A 20,967-nucleotide genomic window follows, 5' to 3' on the forward strand; every position below is an offset into this window, starting at 1 on the left:
AATACACAAAGGGTGTTGAACTAAATTAAGAGTAGCTAGCTCTCTCAGAGTTCTTTGTGCCATCGGATGTATCAAAATGTCTTCAACTTCTTTGATCTTTTCACCCTCGTCGTAACTAGCAGTGTCTACTAGTTGGATAGCTAAGTTAAGTCCCGATGACTCAACCCTTTTTTCAGCCTTCTTTTGCTCTTTAGCTTCTTTCCTCAAACAACGTGCAGTTCTTTCAATCTCCGGATCAAAAACTAATTGACTTGTATGACCAGTTCGAGATATAAACCATTAACTGAGAAAGAGAGTTAGATAAAAACAACAAAGTATAAAAAAAAATTATATTGTTCCCCGACAACAGTGTCAAGAGTGCTAGCCTGTATCACGGCTGAAAATAAATATTAGTTCTTACATAAAAAAATATGCAAAATGCAGTAAAATTGGTCGTCTCTGCAAAGAAGTTGTAATGATTTGAACACTCGATTGAATATAATTATACTAATATATATAATAGGGGAGATTTTGATTTATCACACTAAATTGGAAAAAAATAAAATTCACTCAATTAAATAAAGCAAACTAAAATGCAAGATGATTGATTTACCAAAGATGATTAAATTCTAGCATAGGCATGAGTTCTCTATTTGGGATATGAATTTTGTTCATCGACTAAAAATCAAGTTCAATGCCTAGTTGAATAAATTGATTATAGTTTATCTAAATGTGTTCGCAACCAACATTTTTTTTTTACTTTTTTGATATCTAAGGTACGACCATTAGTTATTTCCCTAATAGAGTGAGAATCCTAGGTACAACTATAGTATTGCTAACTTGACAACATTAAGATCTAGAAAACCCAATTCAATTCAAAAAAAAATCTTATGAAGATTTGTTCAAAATTGAATTTAATCCTTCCTTGGAGTATTCTTCTTTTAGGTTGCTACACCAATTGGAAGATTACACAATTACAGATGTCAATGTCCATTATAGCTACGAAATTTCAAACTAATAAGTGCGCAATAATCAATTCAAGATTTCTAAACTCATAAATTAGAAGAATTAAAAATATCCAACATCAATGAACACCAAATTCAACCAAACTAAGTCTCACAAATTCAATCCTAAATATCTATTCACACCAACGCTGGAAATGCAATTTACTCACAATCCATACGAATAACAAACTCAAGACAAAATAGACACATCATCAGGCCTTCAATTTCAGAAGTCAACAAAAAAAAATTCTAAGAATGAAGCAAAAATACCCGGAAGCTCCATCTGCACCACTCCTGGAAGTTCTCTGCACACTTTTCTTCTTGTGTCTTATTTTTCCCTCCAAGAGTGATGTCGTGTGTGAGACCGTGATAATGCATTTCCCTAATCTCTTCAATTGTCTTCACTCTTTTTTAAATTTCTACTTTTTCCACACTGTGGTCTCCTTAAGCGTGATAATGCTTAAGGCTTTTATCAATTCGGCTAATTTTGTCCATCATATGCCCAAAATTTTGTCAACTTCATGAAGCCTAATAAACATTAAAAAACATAAAAAGCAGGAGTATATATATATATATATAAAAAACTTTGCATCAAAAAGTCGACATAAATATAACAAAATATTCATCTAATATAGCATATATCACCAACTAAACCTACATAATTTTACCGGAAGGAGAAGTATTATTTATTTTTTTAAAGAATTATGAAAATGCTAATAAAAAATAATTAAAAATTAAAAAAATGCAAAATGACACTTTTCTTGTAAAATATCAAATTAAATTACTCACTCCATCCGCCAAACTTATGGACTCACACTTAAATTTAGTTAAATGTCCATAAATTTGACGGACGGAGATAGTATTATAAAAGTTTAATAAAATAATAAACACAGTATATCACTATAACTTTCTTTTTTATGTTCCGACTTTGACTCCAATAGAAAAATAGTTTCATAAGTGATGATACAAGAAGAAAGACTGCCATTGTTTATACTTATTTGGTGATATTATTTCTTTTGCTTACATCTTGTTGCAATATTGCATATTGAAGATGGTTGTCGAGTTGATATATTGATCCTGTATGAATTTAATTAATAAAAAATAGTAATCTTTTTTGTTTTTTTGTTTGCATTTCCTTAAAAATATAAGAATATATCCCAAACAACACATCAATCATGCATATTTAATATTTTTTATTATCTTTAAATTAAATGTTTATCATATTAATATTGAAAAAATGACCCAACATGTCTGTGTCTCAGACGAACAAGATTGTTTAATACATGTTTCGCTATAAACTTGGTCGTGTTAAAAGTAAAACTCAGCTTTGTTTTAATAGGGCAAGGAATTAGCCATGTTCCAATTAACACGGTAATGTTTGATACGGTTACGAATATGGCACAACCATATTATTTTTGAACACATTCTATTATATTCATATCAGCATTAATCGTTAGTTTTTCAATGGTAGGATCAAAGTGATTAAATTTTTTTATAATGAAACTAGAATTAATGATTTTTATTTTTTTTTTAATAATGAGACTTAAATTAATATATATGGAGGCTGATCCGGTGCTGATGGGTGCACTCATTAGCACCATGCTAATCTAATCCGAACCGTTCATCATAATTAGATTATGATGAACGGTTTAGATTACGTATGGATAATATAGTAATTTTTATTCTAAAGACTTACAGGGGTATAGGAACCCTTCGTCTTCAAATCGTTAATGTAACACCCCCAGTTGGCTCATACTGGAAATGCTACCGCCACACTGCATCATGAGGTCGTCACCTCCTACTTCGGGCCCCACAACACAGTGTTAAGGCTAAAATTAATTATATAAGCATTTTATTATTTCCAAAAAACAAGTTTATAAATATTTACAAAAACATACTCCCAAAACGGGAGGTTTTTCTAGTTAGAATTTACATATAATACATTATATGCAGTTCACTCATTCAGCCCGTCTTTCTATCTCCCGAGACGTCCCCTGTCCCGGAGGTGCCATGCGTACCTGAATCAAATATTTTTCTTAAAAGCAGTCTAGAATTAAATCCATTTTAAGAACTAACATAAAATATGCCATGTCATGCTCGAAAATAGAGTTTAATTTCCGTCATTTGCAAAATAAATGCCATGCCATGCCCATACTGAAATAATGTAACAATAATGTCAAAATCGACAACTCATGCACATATACCCATATACATATGTCAAAGTGAGCAGCCGGAATAACCTCGGCTCCATAATAACAGCTCACTAGACTATCATCAATAAATAGCCGGAAAATCCTCGGCTCAAGGAGGGACCTGGTAAACCCATAATAATATAACGGTCACCCGGTCACTTCCATATACCCACCATACGACTCCCGCAATCAATACATGGATAGCCGAGCGTGGTCGCCATTAACCACAAGACACCCCATAGTCTGTGATAGCGAAGATAGGACCCTCTTGTCTAGCCCTACCCCGTGTAACGTAGTAGAATCCGTGCAACCTGGAATCACCCGAAGGAAACCCGGAAACTCTACTCCTCCTCGCACGCCCTAACGGGATCGCGTTTGGAGTTTGGCATATGATCCTAAACTACCGGTAGACCTCACTAGTAGCTACTCCAATGAGTGGAACAACACCGAACACGAATGATTAGACCAAATACGTCTCAACTGCAATGGGTCTAATCCCTGAATGACCGTGCGACTAAGTCACCCAGTTGTCCGACTACTATCGTCCACTATCGCCAAAGTGTTACGGTACATCGGGGTCGAATATCCTAACCCCAGATGATGCCCTCGCCTAGCACTACCGCACACGGCGACTAAACGATAGATCCATAAAACATATCCGATAAATCGTGCGATGTGTGCAGCATGTCAATAAGTGAATTTAATGAAAAGGGCTGGTGAGACGGCCCACCTATCCTCCTTTTCATAAATTCACCAACACGATCAAATACGTATATCAAATATCGTAAAACGAAGTTTCACACATGCATATACACACACATATATACATATATAGATGCACTGACCAAATGATTCCACATAATATCATATCAATATCAGAATCAGAATCATATGCAACATAAATACCTAATTTCTTAAAATTAGATTTAATTCCCTACTGCTTACCTCCTACCGATACTTTCTGGATTTTTATAACTTCACCCAAATCTCCTCCAACGTACACCTGTTCCATTATTTACTCAAATCAGATGAGCTTTATGCTTATTCTCAGGAGCTACCTGCTTATTCAAAAGCTAATTTCTATAATTAACTCGTCGGGCTCCAAACTTTTATATTTAGTAGAATATGATATTCTAGCTATAAAATCCTTCTACCTCATAATATTTATATTGCCCGATTATTAAATAAAAATACGCAAATGTATGAACAAGCAGGCAGGTGCAATATACTGCCGTTTTCAATTCGGCTCGGATTGATACGAAATTCTCAGAATATAATACTAGGACTATAAATAGGCTATTAGCTAAAGAAATTCATCGATTAAATACCTAAATAGCCAATTTTGAATTTTTGAAGAATTTCTAATTTAATACTCCAATATCAAAATTCGTATTAAAATTTATAATCGGACTCTACGAATAGCAAGGAATACCATACCCAAGTCGGAATTGGAATCGAACGGCTAAATCTTTTTCTTTCTTTCTCCTTCTTCTTCCTCCCTTCACGTTTCTTCCTCTGCCTTCCTTCGCAGGTAAGTTTGTTATATATATATATATAATTATATTATTATTATATATATATTATATTATATTATTATTATTAACGTTATTATTATAAATATTATCTTCATCATCATTACCTTTATTATTATTATTATATTATTATATATTTTATATTTTATATTTATATTTATCAATATTTATCCGTTTAACAGTCTATTTAATTATAACTAATATACAAAATTGGAATATAATTTATCCCAAAATATTAATTTCTTGATTCCATTACTATTGTCAAATATTTATTTGCTATAATAATATTATTTTATACATTCCGAAATCGGGGCATTACAATCCACTCCCCCTTAAAAAGATTTCGTCCCCGAAATCTAAACTCAAACACATAACAAGGCAACTTAATTAAACAATTGTGGGTATGCTTTGAACATTTCTTGTTCTACTTCCCACGTGGCCTCTTCCGCTCCATGTCTGGACCACATTACTTTCACCATACGAATATCTCGATTCCTCATGGTCGGACCTTTGTGTCCATGATCCACAGAGGCTTTTCTTCATACGAAAGATCTTCATTCAGCTCTATCTCATCTGGAGATAAAATATGAGAAGGATCTGCAACATACCTACGAAGCTGAGATATATGAAACACATTATGGATACGCTCCATAGAATTTGGAAGTGCCAACCGATAAGCCCAATCACCAACTCGATCGACAATTTCATAAGGTCCAACATAACGCGGACTCAATTTTCCTTTAATCCCAAACCTTCTAATACCTTTCATTGGGGATACTTTCAATAAGACAAAATCTCCACTTTGAAATTGACCCTCACGTCGGGCTCTATCGGCATAACTCTTTTGACGATCTTGAGCTGCCTTCATCTTTTCTCTGATAATTTGAATCTTATTTTTCGATTCCTCAATCATTTCCGGACCCAGTATCAGTCGATCACTCATATCGTCCCAACTCAAAGGAGTTCTGCATTTTCGACCATAAAGAGCTTCAAAAGGAGCCATTCCGATACTTGCTTGATGGCTATTATTATATGAAAATTCCACTAAATCCAAGTGGTCTTCCCAACTCCCTTGAAATTCCATAGCACAAGCTCTTAGCATATCTTCCAGAATACGGATAGTTCTTTCTGACTGACCATCAGTCATAGGATGGAATGCAGTACTCATATGCAACTGAGTACCAAAGGCTTCCTGCAATTTTTGCCAAAATCGAGATTGAAAACGTGGATCACGATCTGATATGATCACCTCAGGAATACCGTGTCGTTTAACCACATAATGAACATATAATTTGGCCAATTTCTGCATACTCCAAGTCATACGTACTGGAATGAACACTGCTGACTTGGTCAATCTGTCTATAATTACCCAAATTGCATCTGTTCCCGACTTTGACCTTGGAAGTCCTGTTACAAAATCCATTGCGATAGAATCCCATTTCCAGAGTGGAACTTCTAAAGGTTGTAGCAACCCCATTGGTCTATGATGTTCTGCTTTTACCTTTTGACAATTTAAACATCGTGCAACAAATTTGGCTACATCCTTCTTTATGCCCTTCCACCAAAAATGTTGACGTAGGTCATGATACATTTTATTTCCCCCCGGATGCACTGAGTATGGTGTATTATGAGCCTCACTCATAATCTGCTCTTTCAAATCATTTCGATCCTTTGGGATACACCACCTCCCGTGAAATCGAAGACTCCCATCTGGAGCAATATTAAAATTTTGAGTCTGACCGTACTGAACTTTCACTGCAAGCTCAACCATTTTATTATCTTCCATTTGAGCCGCTCTAATGCGATCATAAATTTCAGGCTCAACTTGTATCATTTGCAAATATCCCCGAGTCATACCCCGTCCAAGTACCTCAATTTCCATCCGCGCTAAATCTTGACACAGTTCATCAGCAACCGACATGAAGCCCAAGTTATGCCTTGGTTTTCGACTTAAGGCATCGGCTACAACATTTGCTTTGCCTTCATGATACACAATTTCAAGATCATAATCCTTCACCAATTCTAACCATCTTCTTTGTCTTAAATTCAATTCTTTTTGGGTGAAGATATATTTCAAACTTTGATGGTCAGTAAATATTCTGCAATGGGCTCCATAAAGATAGTGTCTCCAAATCTTCAAAGCAAACACAACTGCTGCCATTTCCAAGTCGTGTGTCGGATAATTCTCTTCGTGAGGTTTTAGTTGTCGTGATGCATAAGCAATAACTCTTTGATTCTGCATTAAGACACATCCCAATCCCTGCTTCGAAGCATCACTATACACTTCAAAATCCTCACCTTCCACTGGTAAAGCCAAAATTGGCGCTGAAGTTAATCGATGTTTCAATTCTAAAAAGGATGACTCACACTCGTGATCCCAGTTAATCTTTGCATCCTTTTTCAGCAAATTAGTTAATGGTTTTGCAACCTTCGAAAAATCAAGAACGAATCGCCGATAATATCCTGCCAAACCCAAAAAGCTTCTTACTTCTGATTGATTGGTAGGTCTTGGCCAATCCAAGATTGCCGCCACTTTAGAAGGATCTACTGAGATACCCTTTCCAGAAACAACATGCCCCAAGAAAGCAACCTCCTTCAACCAAAACTCGCATTTGGATAACTTGGCATATAACTTTCTTGCACGCAATATGTTTAATATTACATGCAAATGTTTTGCATGCGTCTTTTTATCTGGGGAATAGACCAAGATATCGTCAATAAATACCACCACAAACTGATCGAGGTATGGTTGAAAAATTCTATTCATCAACTCCATAAACGCAGCCGGGGCGTTAGTCAACCCAAAGGACATAACCGTGAATTCATAATGCCCGTATCTAGTCCGAAAAGCTGTCTTCGGAATGTCATGCTCTGCAATCCTTAGCTGATGATATCCAGATCTCAAGTCAATCTTTGAGAATATAGTTGCACCTCTCAGTTGATCAAATAGATCATCAATCCTCGGAAGAGGATATTTGTTCTTCACCGTGACTTTGTTCAGTCCACGGTAGTCAATACACAACCTCAAACTTCCATCTTTCTTTTTCACAAATAAAACTGGAGCTCCCCAAGGCGATGTACTAGGCCGAATGTAACCCTTATCTAGCAATTCCTGTAGTTGCAATTTAAGTTCAGCTAGTTCTAAAGGTGCCATCCGGTATGGAGCCCTTGATACTGGCTCAGCACCCGGCACAATATCAATAGCAAAATCCACCTCACGAGCTGGTGGCATACCCGGAATGTCATCAGGAAATACATCAGGAAAATTTCGGACTACAGGAATATCTTGCAATCGCTGCTCCCCTTGCGTCAAATCTCTTACCTCACACAGATATACTGGAAACCCCTTACGAATAAATGATTGAAATGATAGGGATGAAATTACCTTCATAAAAGGTTGTCTGGCAGATCCTGCATAATTCACCAGTTCGCCCATCGCTCCAACCAGCGAAATTGATCTTTTTCGACAATCAAATTGAGCTTGATATGCCACTAACCAATCCATCCCCAATATTACATCGAACTCGGATAGCTTGATGCCCAACAAGTTAGTAACAAAATCAACCCCTTCAATACTAACCGGAATCTGCATATAAAGCTCTCGGCATTCCAACACTTCTCCTGATGGAAGTAAAAACTTCCACTACCACTTCTACTGATGAATTCAGACCCAATCGTCTAACTAGACGCTTAGATATGAACGAGAACGTTGCACCCGAATCGAATAACACAAGAGCTGACAAACCGCAAACAAGAAATCTACCCGTTAAAACCTCACCTGGATGATAATCAGCTTCTGCTTGGGTAAGAACATTTATTCGACCACGCTGGTCAGGTCCTCTGCCTGGCTGCCTAGATGACGAACGTGACTGACTTCGTCCCCCTCGCCAAGATGATCCTAATCCTCTCCCTTGTGACTGCGAAGACGGCGGCTGCCATGGCCTAAACCTCGGTTCTGGAAACTCCCTTGCAGTTACCACACTTGGACATAACCTGGCAATGTGACCACTACCACCACATTTAAAACATGTCAATGGAACTTTATCACAACGAGTACCTGGGTGGCTTGTTCCACAACGCCGACAAACAGCCCCCGATTGCTGAGACCTCTCCTGACTCGGTTCATTAATCGAAATCCCCTTATACGATGGCCCAGACCTAAACATTTGCCACCATTTCTTTTTACCCTTGGGCTCATCCTCCACTTTAGCTTTTCCCTTATCTCGAACCTGATGTTGATAACCTATTTCCTTCTCACTCTCCTTTTGTCTGACTTCCTGCTTCTGATAAAATCGGGCAGCACGCTCGTAAGCCTCATACAATGAACTGATATCCAACACCGCTAAAGCTTCTTGAATTCTGTGTTGCAACCCGTCTACAAAATGGTCAATTCTGTCTCGCTCACAGGAAAAGTAGTCAGGAACATACATCTCCAACTCATTAAACTTCACAAAATAATCCTCAACTGACATCGAGCCCTGCTTTAAGTCCAGCAATTCTTGCTTCTTCGCTTTTCGAATATGCGACGGTATAAACCTAGCCTTTAACTTTGCTTTAAATTCATCCCAAGTCATATCCACTTGGTCTACACCTGCAGCTTCTTCACCTAACCACCACCGATTTGCTCGGCCTTCCAAGAAATAGGCTCCAATATTAACTCGTTGATCTGGCGGAACCTGAACAACACGAAATATCTTTTCCATCTTTTCAACCCAAAACTCAAGGACTCCTGGCTCCACTGAACCAGAATATGTTGGTGGGTTATGCCGCATCACAGCATCAATGAAACTCCTCTGTTGAGGCATCATCGCGGCCATAAACTGCCGAAAGAAATCCTGACTAGGTGCCTCTGTTGGTACATGCGCTGGCACAGGATACTGTGACTCATCAGACGAAGGATCAAACTCTGGGCCTTGAATAGCCCTACGTACACCACCACCTCGAGAATTCGACATACTGCCCCCAATTTTTCCTGATTCAATATCAATTCAGCACACAGCTAAACAAGCATAACAATAAAAGATAGATCACATTAACATGAATGCACCCGCAAAACCCAAACCTCACCAAACCAATTCAATATCATTATTATTTTCAAAACCTTTTTAATTCAAAGAGCCAAAATCTATCAAACCTAGGCTCTGATACCAACTTGTAACACCCCCAGTTGGCTCATACTGGAAATGCTACCGCCACACTGCATCATGAGGTCGTCACCTCCTACTTCGGGCCCCACAACACAGTGTTAAGGCTAAAATTAATTATATAAGCATTTTATTATTTCCAAAAAACAAGTTTATAAATATTTACAAAAACATACTCCCAAAACGGGAGGTTTTTCTAGTTAGAATTTACATATAATACATCAGATACAGTTCACTCATTCAGCCCGTCTTTCTATCTCCCGAGACGTCCCCTGTCCCGGAGGTGCCATGCGTACCTGAATCAAATATTTTTCTTAAAAGCAGTCTAGAATTAAATCCATTTTAAGAACTAACATAAAATATGCCATGTCATGCTCGAAAATAGAGTTTAATTTCCGTCATTTGCAAAATAAATGCCATGCCATGCCCATACTGAAATAATGTAACAATAATGTCAAAATCGACAACTCATGCACATATACCCATATACATATGTCAAAGTGAGCAGCCGGAATAACCTCGGCTCCATAATAACAGCTCACTAGACTATCATCAATAAATAGCCGGAAAATCCTCGGCTCAAGGAGGGACCTGGTAAACCCATAATAATATAACGGTCACCCGGTCACTTCCATATACCCACCATACGACTCCCGCAATCAATACATGGATAGCCGAGCGTGGTCGCCATTAACCACAAGACACCCCATAGTCTGTGATAGCGAAGATAGGACCCTCCTGTCTAGCCCTACCCCGTGTAACGTAGTAGAATCCGTGCAACCTGGAATCACCCGAAGGAAACCCGGAAACTCTACTCCTCCTCGCACGCCCTAACGGGATCGCGTTTGGAGTTTGGCATATGATCCTAAACTACCGGTAGACCTCACTAGTAGCTACTCCAATGAGTGGAACAACACCGAACACGAATGATTAGACCAAATACGTCTCAACTGCAATGGGTCTAATCCCTGAATGACCGTGCGACTAAGTCACCCAGTTGTCCGACTACTATCGTCCACTATCGCCAAAGTGTTACGGTACATCGGGGTCGAATATCCTAACCCCAGATGATGCCCTCGCCTAGCACTACCGCACACGGCGACTAAACGATAGATCCATAAAACATATCCGATAAATCGTGCGATGTGTGCAGCATGTCAATAAGTGAATTTAATGAAAAGGGCTGGTGAGACGGCCCACCTATCCTCCTTTTCATAAATTCACCAACACGATCAAATACGTATATCAAATATCGTAAAACGAAGTTTCACACATGCATATACACACACATATATACATATATAGATGCACTGACCAAATGATTCCACATAATATCATATCAATATCAGAATCAGAATCACATGCAACATAAATACCTAATTTCTTAAAATTAGATTTAATTCCCTACTGCTTACCTCCTACCGATACTTTCTGGATTTTTATAACTTCACCCAAATCTCCTCCAACGTACACCTGTTCCATTATTTACTCAAATCAGATGAGCTTTATGCTTATTCTCAGGAGCTACCTGCTTATTCAAAAGCTAATTTCTATAATTAACTCGTCGGGCTCCAAACTTTTATATTTAGTAGAATATGATATTCTAGCTATAAAATCCTTCTACCTCATAATATTTATATTGCCCGATTATTAAATAAAAATACGCAAATGTATGAACAAGCAGGCAGGTGCAATATACTGCCGTTTTCAATTCGGCTCGGATTGATACGAAATTCTCAGAATATAATACTAGGACTATAAATAGGCTATTAGCTAAAGAAATTCATCGATTAAATACCTAAATAGCCAATTTTGAATTTTTGAAGAATTTCTAATTTAATACTCCAATATCAAAATTCGTATTAAAATTTATAATCGGACTCTACGAATAGCAAGGAATACCATACCCAAGTCGGAATTGGAATCGAACGGCTAAATCTTTTTCTTTCTTTCTCCTTCTTCTTCCTCCCTTCACGTTTCTTCCTCTGCCTTCCTTCGCAGGTAAGTTTGTTATATATATATATATAATTATATTATTATTATATATATTATATTATATTATATTATTATTATTAACGTTATTATTATAAATATTATCTTCATCATCATTACCTTTATTATTATTATTATATTATTATATATTTTATATTTTATATTTATATTTATCAATATTTATCCGTTTAACAGTCTATTTAATTATAACTAATATACAAAATTGGAATATAATTTATCCCAAAATATTAATTTCTTGATTCCATTACTATTGTCAAATATTTATTTGCTATAATAATATTATTTTATACATTCCGAAATCGGGGCATTACAATCCACTCCCCCTTAAAAAGATTTCGTCCCCGAAATCTAAACTCAAACACATAACAAGGCAACTTAATTAAACAATTGTGGGTATGCTTTGAACATTTCTTGTTCTACTTCCCACGTGGCCTCTTCCGCTCCATGTCTGGACCACATTACTTTCACCATACGAATATCTCGATTCCTCATGGCTCGGACCTTTGTGTCCATGATCCACAGAGGCTTTTCTTCATACGAAAGATCTTCATTCAGCTCTATCTCATCTGGAGATAAAATATGAGAAGGATCTGCAACATACCTACGAAGCTGAGATATATGAAACACATTATGGATACACTCCATAGAATTTGGAAGTGCCAACCGATAAGCCCAATCACCAACTCGATCGACAATTTCATAAGGTCCAACATAACGCGGACTCAATTTTCCTTTAATCCAAAACCTTCTAATACCTTTCATTGGGGATACTTTCAATAAGACAAAATCTCCACTTTGAAATTGACCCTCACGTCGGGCTCTATCGGCATAACTCTTTTGACGATCTTGAGTTGCCTTCATCTTTTCTCTGATAATTCGAATCTTATTTTTCGATTCCTCAATCATTTCCGGACCCAGTATCAGTCGATCACTCATATCGTCCCAACTCAAAGGAGTTCTGCATTTTCGACCATAAAGAGCTTCAAAAGGAGCCATTCCGATACTTGCTTGATGGCTATTATTATATGAAAATTCCACTAAATCCAAGTGGTCTTCCCAACTCCCTTGAAATTCCATAGCACAAGCTCTTAGCATATCTTCCAGAATACGGATAGGTCTTTCTGACTGACCATCAGTCATAGGATGGAATGCAGTACTCATATGCAACTGAGTACCAAAGGCTTCCTGCAATTTTTGCCAAAATCGAGATTGAAAACGTGGATCACGATCTGATATGATCACCTCAGGAATACCGTGTCGTTTAACCACATAATGAACATATAATTTGGCCAATTTCTGCATACTCCAAGTCATACGTACTGGAATGAACACTGCTGACTTGGTCAATCTGTCTATAATTACCCAAATTGCATATGTTCCCGACTTTGACCTTGGAAGTCCTGTTACAAAATCCATTGCGATAGAATCCCATTTCCAGAGTGGAACTTCTAAAGGTTGTAGCAACCCCATTGGTCTATGATGTTCTGCTTTTACCTTTTGACAATTTAAACATCGTGCAACAAATTTGGCTACATCCTTCTTTATGCCCTTCCACCAAAAATGTTGACGTAGGTCATGATACATTTTATTTCCCCCCGGATGCACTGAGTATGGTGTATTATGAGCCTCACTCATAATCTGCTCTTTCAAATCATTTCGATCCTTTGGGATACACCACCTCCCGTGAAATCGAAGACTCCCATCTGGAGCAATATTAAAATTTTGAGTCTGACCGTACTGAACTTTCACTGCAAGCTCAACCATTTTATTATCTTCCATTTGAGCCGCTCTAATGCGATCATAAATTTCAGGCTCAACTTGCATCATTTGCAAATATCCCCGAGTCATACCCCGTCCAAGTACCTCAATTTCCATCCGCGCTAAATCTTGACACAGTTCATCAGCAACCGACATGAAGCCCAAGTTATGCCTTGGTTTTCGACTTAAGGCATCGGCTACAACATTTGCTTTGCCTTCATGATACACAATTTCAAGATCATAATCCTTCACCAATTCTAACCATCTTCTTTGTCTTAAATTCAATTCTTTTTGGGTGAAGATATATTTCAAACTTTGATGGTCAGTAAATATTCTGCAATGGGCTCCATAAAGATAGTGTCTCCAAATCTTCAAAGCAAACACAACTGCTGCCATTTCCAAGTCGTGTGTCGGATAATTCTCTTCGTGAGGTTTTAGTTGTCGTGATGCATAAGCAATAACTCTTTGATTCTGCATTAAGACACATCCCAATCCCTGCTTCGAAGCATCACTATACACTTCAAAATCCTCACCTTCCACTGGTAAAGCCAAAATTGGCGCTGAAGTTAATCGATGTTTCAATTCTAAAAAGGATGACTCACACTCGTGATCCCAGTTAATCTTTGCATCCTTTTTCAGCAAATTAGTTAATGGTTTTGCAACCTTCGAAAAATCAAGAACGAATCGCCGATAATATCCTGCCAAACCCAAAAAGCTTCTTACTTCTGATTGATTGGTAGGTCTTGGCCAATCCAAGATTGCCCCACTTTAGAAGGATCTACTGAGATACCCTTTCCAGAAACAACATGCCCCAAGAAAGCAACCTCCTTCAACCAAAACTCGCATTTGGATAACTTGGCATATAACTTTCTTGCACGCAATATGTTTAATATTACATGCAAATGTTTTGCATGCGTCTTTTTATCTGGGGAATAGACCAAGATATCGTCAATAAATACCACCACAAACTGATCGAGGTATGGTTGAAAAATTCTATTCATCAACTCCATAAACGCAGCCGGGGCGTTAGTCAACCCAAAGGACATAACCGTGAATTCATAATGCCCGTATCTAGTCCGAAAAGCTGTCTTCGGAATGTCATGCTCTGCAATCCTTAGCTGATGATATCCAGATCTCAAGTCAATCTTTGAGAATATAGTTGCACCTCTCAGTTGATCAAATAGATCATCAATCCTCGGAAGAGGATATTTGTTCTTCACCGTGACTTTGTTCAGTCCACGGTAGTCAATACACAACCTCAAACTTCCATCTTTCTTTTTCACAAATAAAACTGGAGCTCCCCAAGGCGATGTACTAGGCCGAATGTAACCCTTATCTAGCAATTCCTGTAGTTGCAATTTAAGTTCAGCTAGTTCTAAAGGTGCCATCCGGTATGGAGCCCTTGATACTGGCTTAGCACCCGGCACAATATCAATAGCAAAATCCACCTCACGAGCTGGTGGCATACCCGGAATGTCATCAGGAAATACATCAGGAAAATTTCGGACTACAGGAATATCTTGCAATCGCTGCTCCCCTTGCGTCAAATCTCTTACCTCACACAGATATACTGGAAACCCCTTACGAATAAATGATTGAAATGATAGGGATGAAATTACCTTCATAAAAGGTTGTCTGGCAGATCCTGCATAATTCACCAGTTCGCCCATCGCTCCAACCAGCGAAATTGATCTTTTTCGACAATCAAATTGAGCTTGATATGCCACTAACCAATCCATCCCCAATATTCCGTCTTCAAATCATCATCTTCAAATCATCATCTTCAAATCATCATCTTCAACAAAAATCCTCCATCGCGCTCGTTTGTTCTCCATTCCGTCTTCAAATCGCGTTCTTCAACGAAACCCTTCCCTCGCGCGTCATCTCCAATTCGCCTTCTTCAACTGTCTGTACCGTCCTTCAAATCGACGACACTGGGCGCGTCCATGGAGGCTATTTCGGTAAGTTCTGTTTTTTCCATTGTGCAGTTTAGGATAAATGTTCATCTTCTTCCATGTTACCTATTTTGATTTCTGTTTTTTCCACTGTGCAGTTTAGGGTAAATGTTTAGGGCGAGGACGAGGCCGTGGGCAAGGCAAAAATTAAGTGTGATGACTAATTTGTTGATTTTGATGAATTGAATTTGAAGGGATTTTTGGCATTAATCGATCGATTTAACTTGAATAGATTGTTGGTGTTGATCGATGGATTGAATTTTAATTGGTGATTGATCTGTAAATGTATTTTCGCAACAATTACTGTTTAATACTCTGCTGCTTATTAAAACAGAAGATGCTGACTGATACATAGTAAAATGCTTGACTTAGTATATATAAATGCTAGCGGGTTTAGAATGAATGTTGCTGCCTATTTCTAGCGGAAATAAAGTCTGTTTCCGCTAGAAACAGATTTTTTTTTTTTTTTTTGTAAAATTTGGCTGCTCTCCGCGGAAACAAGCTTGGTTTCCACGAGCTCGTGGAAACAAGTTAGAATTTTTTAAAAAAAAAGTGCATCATTTCAGCAATAATTTTTTAAATTGACAATTAATTTTGCAGCATTTTCTGGAATAACATTCATATCATTTGATAATTCATTGGCATCCTAAACACACTTGTAGAAAATGCTTATTGGTACTTAATAAAATGGTTATTGGTATTCGACAAAATGTTTGGTCATGTATATGTAAGTGCTTAATATCAATTATTCACAATACTTTGCAATTAAATCATATATGAACTGACAAAAAATCAATTTTTCTTGGATTTATCCGGCTGGTTATCTCTCTTATTCATCATTCGGTATTTTGTTTTTGTCTCTTAGAGTTGCTGATTGACATCTTTCTTTTAATTCTTTCTTTTGGATTGTCTCTTGACTTCAATATTAAATGGTCTGCAGTGGTTATATTATGTACTTCTCATTTAGCATGAATAATCGATTAATTTTAATATCATATATATTTCAATGAATATAAAATATATACAAAACGTAACTGTTATTTCATCCGTCGGCATTCCTCCATACAGATTTGGGCATGTAACTATGTTGTGAAGTAATTCATTGAACTTATGTAAAAATGAACTGTAATTCTTCAGCTCATATGCTATTAACTTTGCAGAATTCATGAATAAGTGGCACAATGATTTGTATCTTCCTGAAAAATTCATTTCCTCCCGACTAGATGTTAAGCTTGTGTGGTGCTACTGTAACATCTTTCTAGTATCTTTTCTCCATCGATTCAATATGTATTTGCTTGGATGTTTTTGAACTGTGCACACCCTGTTGCTACTAATACATCCATCATGCGTATTGAATAACAACACAACATTCTAGCATTTTTCCACATATTGCACGTGCACTCAATTGAAGACTCTTGAATATTTACGCGCACAAGATGTTGATCTCTTGTCTTTTCATCTAAGTATTGTGTTATGAATTCAAATGATCTTTGGTTTTGCTCCTAAAACCATTGAAAGATATTCGATGTGTAGAACAAAGCTGCAAATTCCATCAATGGGTTGAACATATGATTTGCAGCCAGCCGTCTATCTCGTGCGAAAAAATCCTGTTGTTCCTTTTTTTCTATATGATTCTCCACCACTCTTTGAAATTGATAAAGAAATTGAACAATATTACTGTCTGGCTGTAAAAATCTGCTCAGCATATTCACGTTCATTCAACAACATATATGAAGAATACACTCAGCATACTAATCTATTAATTTGAGCATACAGGCCAAGTAAAAAAGCATATTCACATTTTCCTTTCCTCCAGTAACCATTTTCACAAATCATACGATGATCTGATTGGTAGTCCAACTTCTTGATTTGTATTCGCAATGATTAAATGTGATGTATTAATCCTACGATTGGATACAAATATGTGTTTGTGTTTTGTAAGATGTAGATCATGATTGTGATTGTCTTTAAAGTATGTCACTTGTACTTCGCATTCTCATTGTCAAACTGAAGTCGTATTTTTGAATTACAGCATGTTCTCGTTTCATGACTACGCTGTATGGTTTTGATCCTTCCTAACTCGCTGCATTGTTTTGGATGAATCTCAGGATTGTTTGGTTTCACATTGCTACCCTCTTTGAACCCTGCTTTGTTGCAACAATACTCCATGTATTGTATCTGGTGCGGTCTTTTTTGAACTTTTTCTGCATTTTTATCCTCACTGAAAAGCCCCTATTGTGTGCATATTCACAATAGAAATTGTATGCATCATCCGGTTTTGTAAATTCTATTGCATGTCAATTTATGGACTCTACACATATGGATTGCTAGATTCTATTAATCAAAATGCTTATCACCATATTTCAATATGCTTTCAGATAAATGGCAAGATGCTGATATCTGTATCGAATACAATCACATACCATGCTGGTAATTAACGCTCTGTTTGAATTGCGAATGCTAAAGTATATTTACGAAATTCCAATCCGTTGAACAGAATGGCGTAATTTCAATAAAATCGTGAACATAAAACGATCACAGAAAGTATGATGTTCATGATTTCAAGTCAATTGTCGATAGGTAACTTACACGATTGAGCAGTTTCCCGTTCCAATGCGTTTGGTATTGGCGAAAGCGCTGGATCATCCGAAATTGAAATCTATTCGATGTCTCCATTGCTTGTTGAGCAGTTGAATGAGGTTGGAATAATGAATAATTGATTATGCTTACCTTCGTCGATATAGCCATTAAGGAGTGAAGGAGAGTGAAAAATGAAGGATGGCGTTTCTCCTCCACCAATTGCTGCGTGAAAGAACGAAGGAGGATGAGGTTTGATGTAGTTACATAAATTAGGGTTATTAAAATTACAATTACACCCTTAATCTAATATTATTTTTAATCAAATGGCTAATATGCAATCAGCATGATGCTTAATTTTCAGCATGCAATCCCACCCCAATATATATATATTTTTTGTTTTAATAGGATTATTTTTATTTTATTTCCTAATAATAATAATGATATTGTGTGAATATCAGCCGTTGTCTTAATATTCCTTTTTCGAAACTTCTATTACATCTTTGAGAAAGATCGTTTCCTGTGTGAGAAGATGTCTTCGATTATGTAGAAGCTGTCTTAATATGACTTGACTTGTGCAACTATTGACTTCTCTTTCTGTAGAAATGAGAAACCGTGTTTCCTACTTTCCTTCAGATACATGCAAATACAAGACAGTCTTCTTCAACTCTTCGATTGTCTGTTAGATATCTCCATGGAATGTGTATAAATTCTACATCCGACATTCATATCATCCAACCTACTTACTTACTACTGCAAGCAAAAACACTCCCTAATTTTAAAACCCTAATAACAAAGCCAAACCAAAACTTGATCCGATGGCAGCAAAGGGTTCGAGTTCAAACTCCAGATGGTCGCTCTCCGGCTGCACGGCTCTGGTCACCGGCGGGACTCGCGGCATCGGACAGGCGATTGTGGAAGAGCTGGCTGAATTGGGTGCGCACGTTTACACTTGCGCCAGGAGCGCCGAGGATCTGAACCAGCGCCTGCAGGAGTGGACTTCCAAGGGCTACAAAGTGGGTGGCTCCGTCTGCGATATGTCTTCCCGGGAACAGAGGGAAAAGCTCATCGAGAGCGCCTCCTCTGCTTTCAATGGCAAGCTCAACATCCTTGTAAGTGGTTGATTTTGATTTTGATTTTGATTTTGTGGATATGGCAATTGAGTGAAATGTTGGAATTGGAATTGTAGGTGAACAATGCCGGGACTAATGTGTTCAAGGCCACAGTTGATTTCACCGCTGAAGACTATGCATCAGTGATGTCTACCAACTTTGAAGCTTCCTTCCATTTGTCCCAAGTTGCTCATCCTCTTCTCAAGGCCGCTGGGAACAGCAGCATCGTCTTCATCTCCTCTGTTGCGGGTCTTACCCATGTCTTTGTCGGATCCATTTATGGAGCCAGCAAAGGTATTTAATTCATATATAGCAATTGCATTTCCAGCAAACAAATCATCTCATTTTGTAAATATATGATATGATCCTACAGCGGCCGTGAACCAACTCACAAAGAACTTAGCCTGCGAGTGGGCGAAGGACAACATTCGGGTCAATGCCATCACTCCCTCCTTCATCACTTCGCCAGCCGTCGGATCTGTAAGTCTTCTCTTTTGTGTGTATATATATCCAATGCTTAATCAAGTAAGAAAGCTTCTTCTCTAATTAATAGTAATTCAATTTCAGATGCTGGAGCATAATACAGCGCTGGCCGACAAGGTAAAAACCAAAACACCACTTGGGCGTGCCGGAGAGCCGAAAGAAGTGGCGGGCTTGGTGGCTTTCCTCTGCCTCCCGGCAGCCTCGTATATCACCGGACAGATTATATCTGTCGATGGAGGATCCACTGCCAATGGCTTCTCCTTCCCATAGACAAACAATAATTAATTAGTTACGTTTGTTTGTCCGATTATCTTTGTGGTGTATTTCTCACATTTCTTGTTGTTTTAAAAGTACTTTGTGATGCATTTTTCATATTTCTGGTCGTAAAAGCATAATGTGAGTAACTGAGTTGTGAACACGGGTTGACTATATATACATTTTGTGTGTTTAGACGATGATGAAATGCTTTAACAATATATATACATATATATTTCTTATCTTCCAGAGGCTTTTCTAAACTATTGACATTCTACCTATTTCTGAATCTTATTTCAATTTATTTATTACAAAATTTCATGGTACTTTGGTGAACTTTTTCAATCAATTTATTTTTTTATCCACAAGTAAATTATAAGAGTTATATATTTACATACACTTTGATAGGTGAAAAAATTCATAGTTAGGCAGCAAATGCTACACTAATTTCAACAGTATTATTGCATAAATTTGGCATACAAGTGTGGCAAAGAGCAGAGCACTCACACATATATGATTTCAAAGGATCCTAAGAATCAACTATGAACAACACGTGTCTAAAGGAACTCATAGTATACAAAACAATGTCTCAGGACTTTCCAATTTCAACCAAAGTCTAAGTATATGAGGTGATACACTTGATTCAAGGAGAATCCACCATAGCAAGATATATTGAAGGGTTGCTCATCCATTTCACAAGTATGCCAATCACAAACAGAGGAGTGAGTCAATCAAGAGCTCAATATTACCTGCGAGAGGAGCGAAACAAGAAAATAACCAAAAACAAATGCGTGAGTAAAAGAAAATGAGGTGAAGAAATCTCCAGTGCAAAGACCGGAGAAGGAACAATAGAGCAGATGCGAGGTTAAACGATTCAAATAATCGTGTGAGTGATGTGCTCAAGTGTGTGAACGGAAGTGTATGGAAGAGTGATGAACATATGTGAAGTAGTGCTCTATGTAT

The 20,967-nt window shown here is 37.5% G+C and overlaps 1 protein-coding gene and 2 long non-coding RNA genes across 3 annotated transcripts; 1 reads left to right on the forward strand and 2 right to left on the reverse strand.

Moving 5' to 3' along the window:
- Nucleotides 1-2,928: 2,928 nt before the first annotated feature.
- LOC127260118 (uncharacterized) lies at nt 2,929-4,628 on the reverse strand. The gene is made up of 3 exons (XR_007840632.1): nt 4,613-4,628; nt 4,121-4,178; nt 2,929-3,001 (listed from the first exon to the last, which is right to left on the reverse strand). It is a non-coding gene; the product is annotated as an uncharacterized LOC127260118 (long non-coding RNA).
- Nucleotides 4,629-9,846: 5,218 nt separating this feature from the next.
- On the reverse strand, nt 9,847-11,796 carry LOC127260119 (uncharacterized). Its single transcript, XR_007840633.1, has 3 exons — nt 11,759-11,796; nt 11,267-11,324; nt 9,847-10,147 (listed from the first exon to the last, which is right to left on the reverse strand). It is a non-coding gene; the product is annotated as an uncharacterized LOC127260119 (long non-coding RNA).
- A 7,073-nt stretch (nt 11,797-18,869) lies between these two features.
- Nucleotides 18,870-20,212, forward strand: LOC127259389 (tropinone reductase homolog At5g06060-like). Its single transcript, XM_051286702.1, has 4 exons — nt 18,870-19,266; nt 19,344-19,560; nt 19,640-19,746; nt 19,834-20,212. Exons 1-4 carry the CDS (start codon nt 18,973-18,975, stop codon nt 20,017-20,019), a joined length of 804 nt encoding a protein of 267 aa, XP_051142659.1. The 5' UTR covers nt 18,870-18,972; the 3' UTR covers nt 20,020-20,212.
- Nucleotides 20,213-20,967: the final 755 nt, after the last annotated feature.

This window comes from Andrographis paniculata, unplaced genomic scaffold (genome assembly GCF_009805555.1).
Source record: "Andrographis paniculata isolate CXL003 unplaced genomic scaffold, ASM980555v1 Contig60END, whole genome shotgun sequence".
Classification (NCBI taxonomy): domain Eukaryota; kingdom Viridiplantae; phylum Streptophyta; class Magnoliopsida; order Lamiales; family Acanthaceae; genus Andrographis; species Andrographis paniculata.

Coding starts and splice junctions, on each gene's coding strand:
- LOC127259389 (XM_051286702.1), top strand. CDS start 18,973: ATGGCAGCAAAGGGTTCGAGTTCAAACTCCAGATGGTCGCTCTCCGGC. Junction 19,561..19,639: donor CATTTATGGAGCCAGCAAAG/GTATTTAATTCA, acceptor ATGATCCTACAG/CGGCCGTGAACCAACTCACA. Junction 19,747..19,833: donor CTTCGCCAGCCGTCGGATCT/GTAAGTCTTCTC, acceptor ATTCAATTTCAG/ATGCTGGAGCATAATACAGC.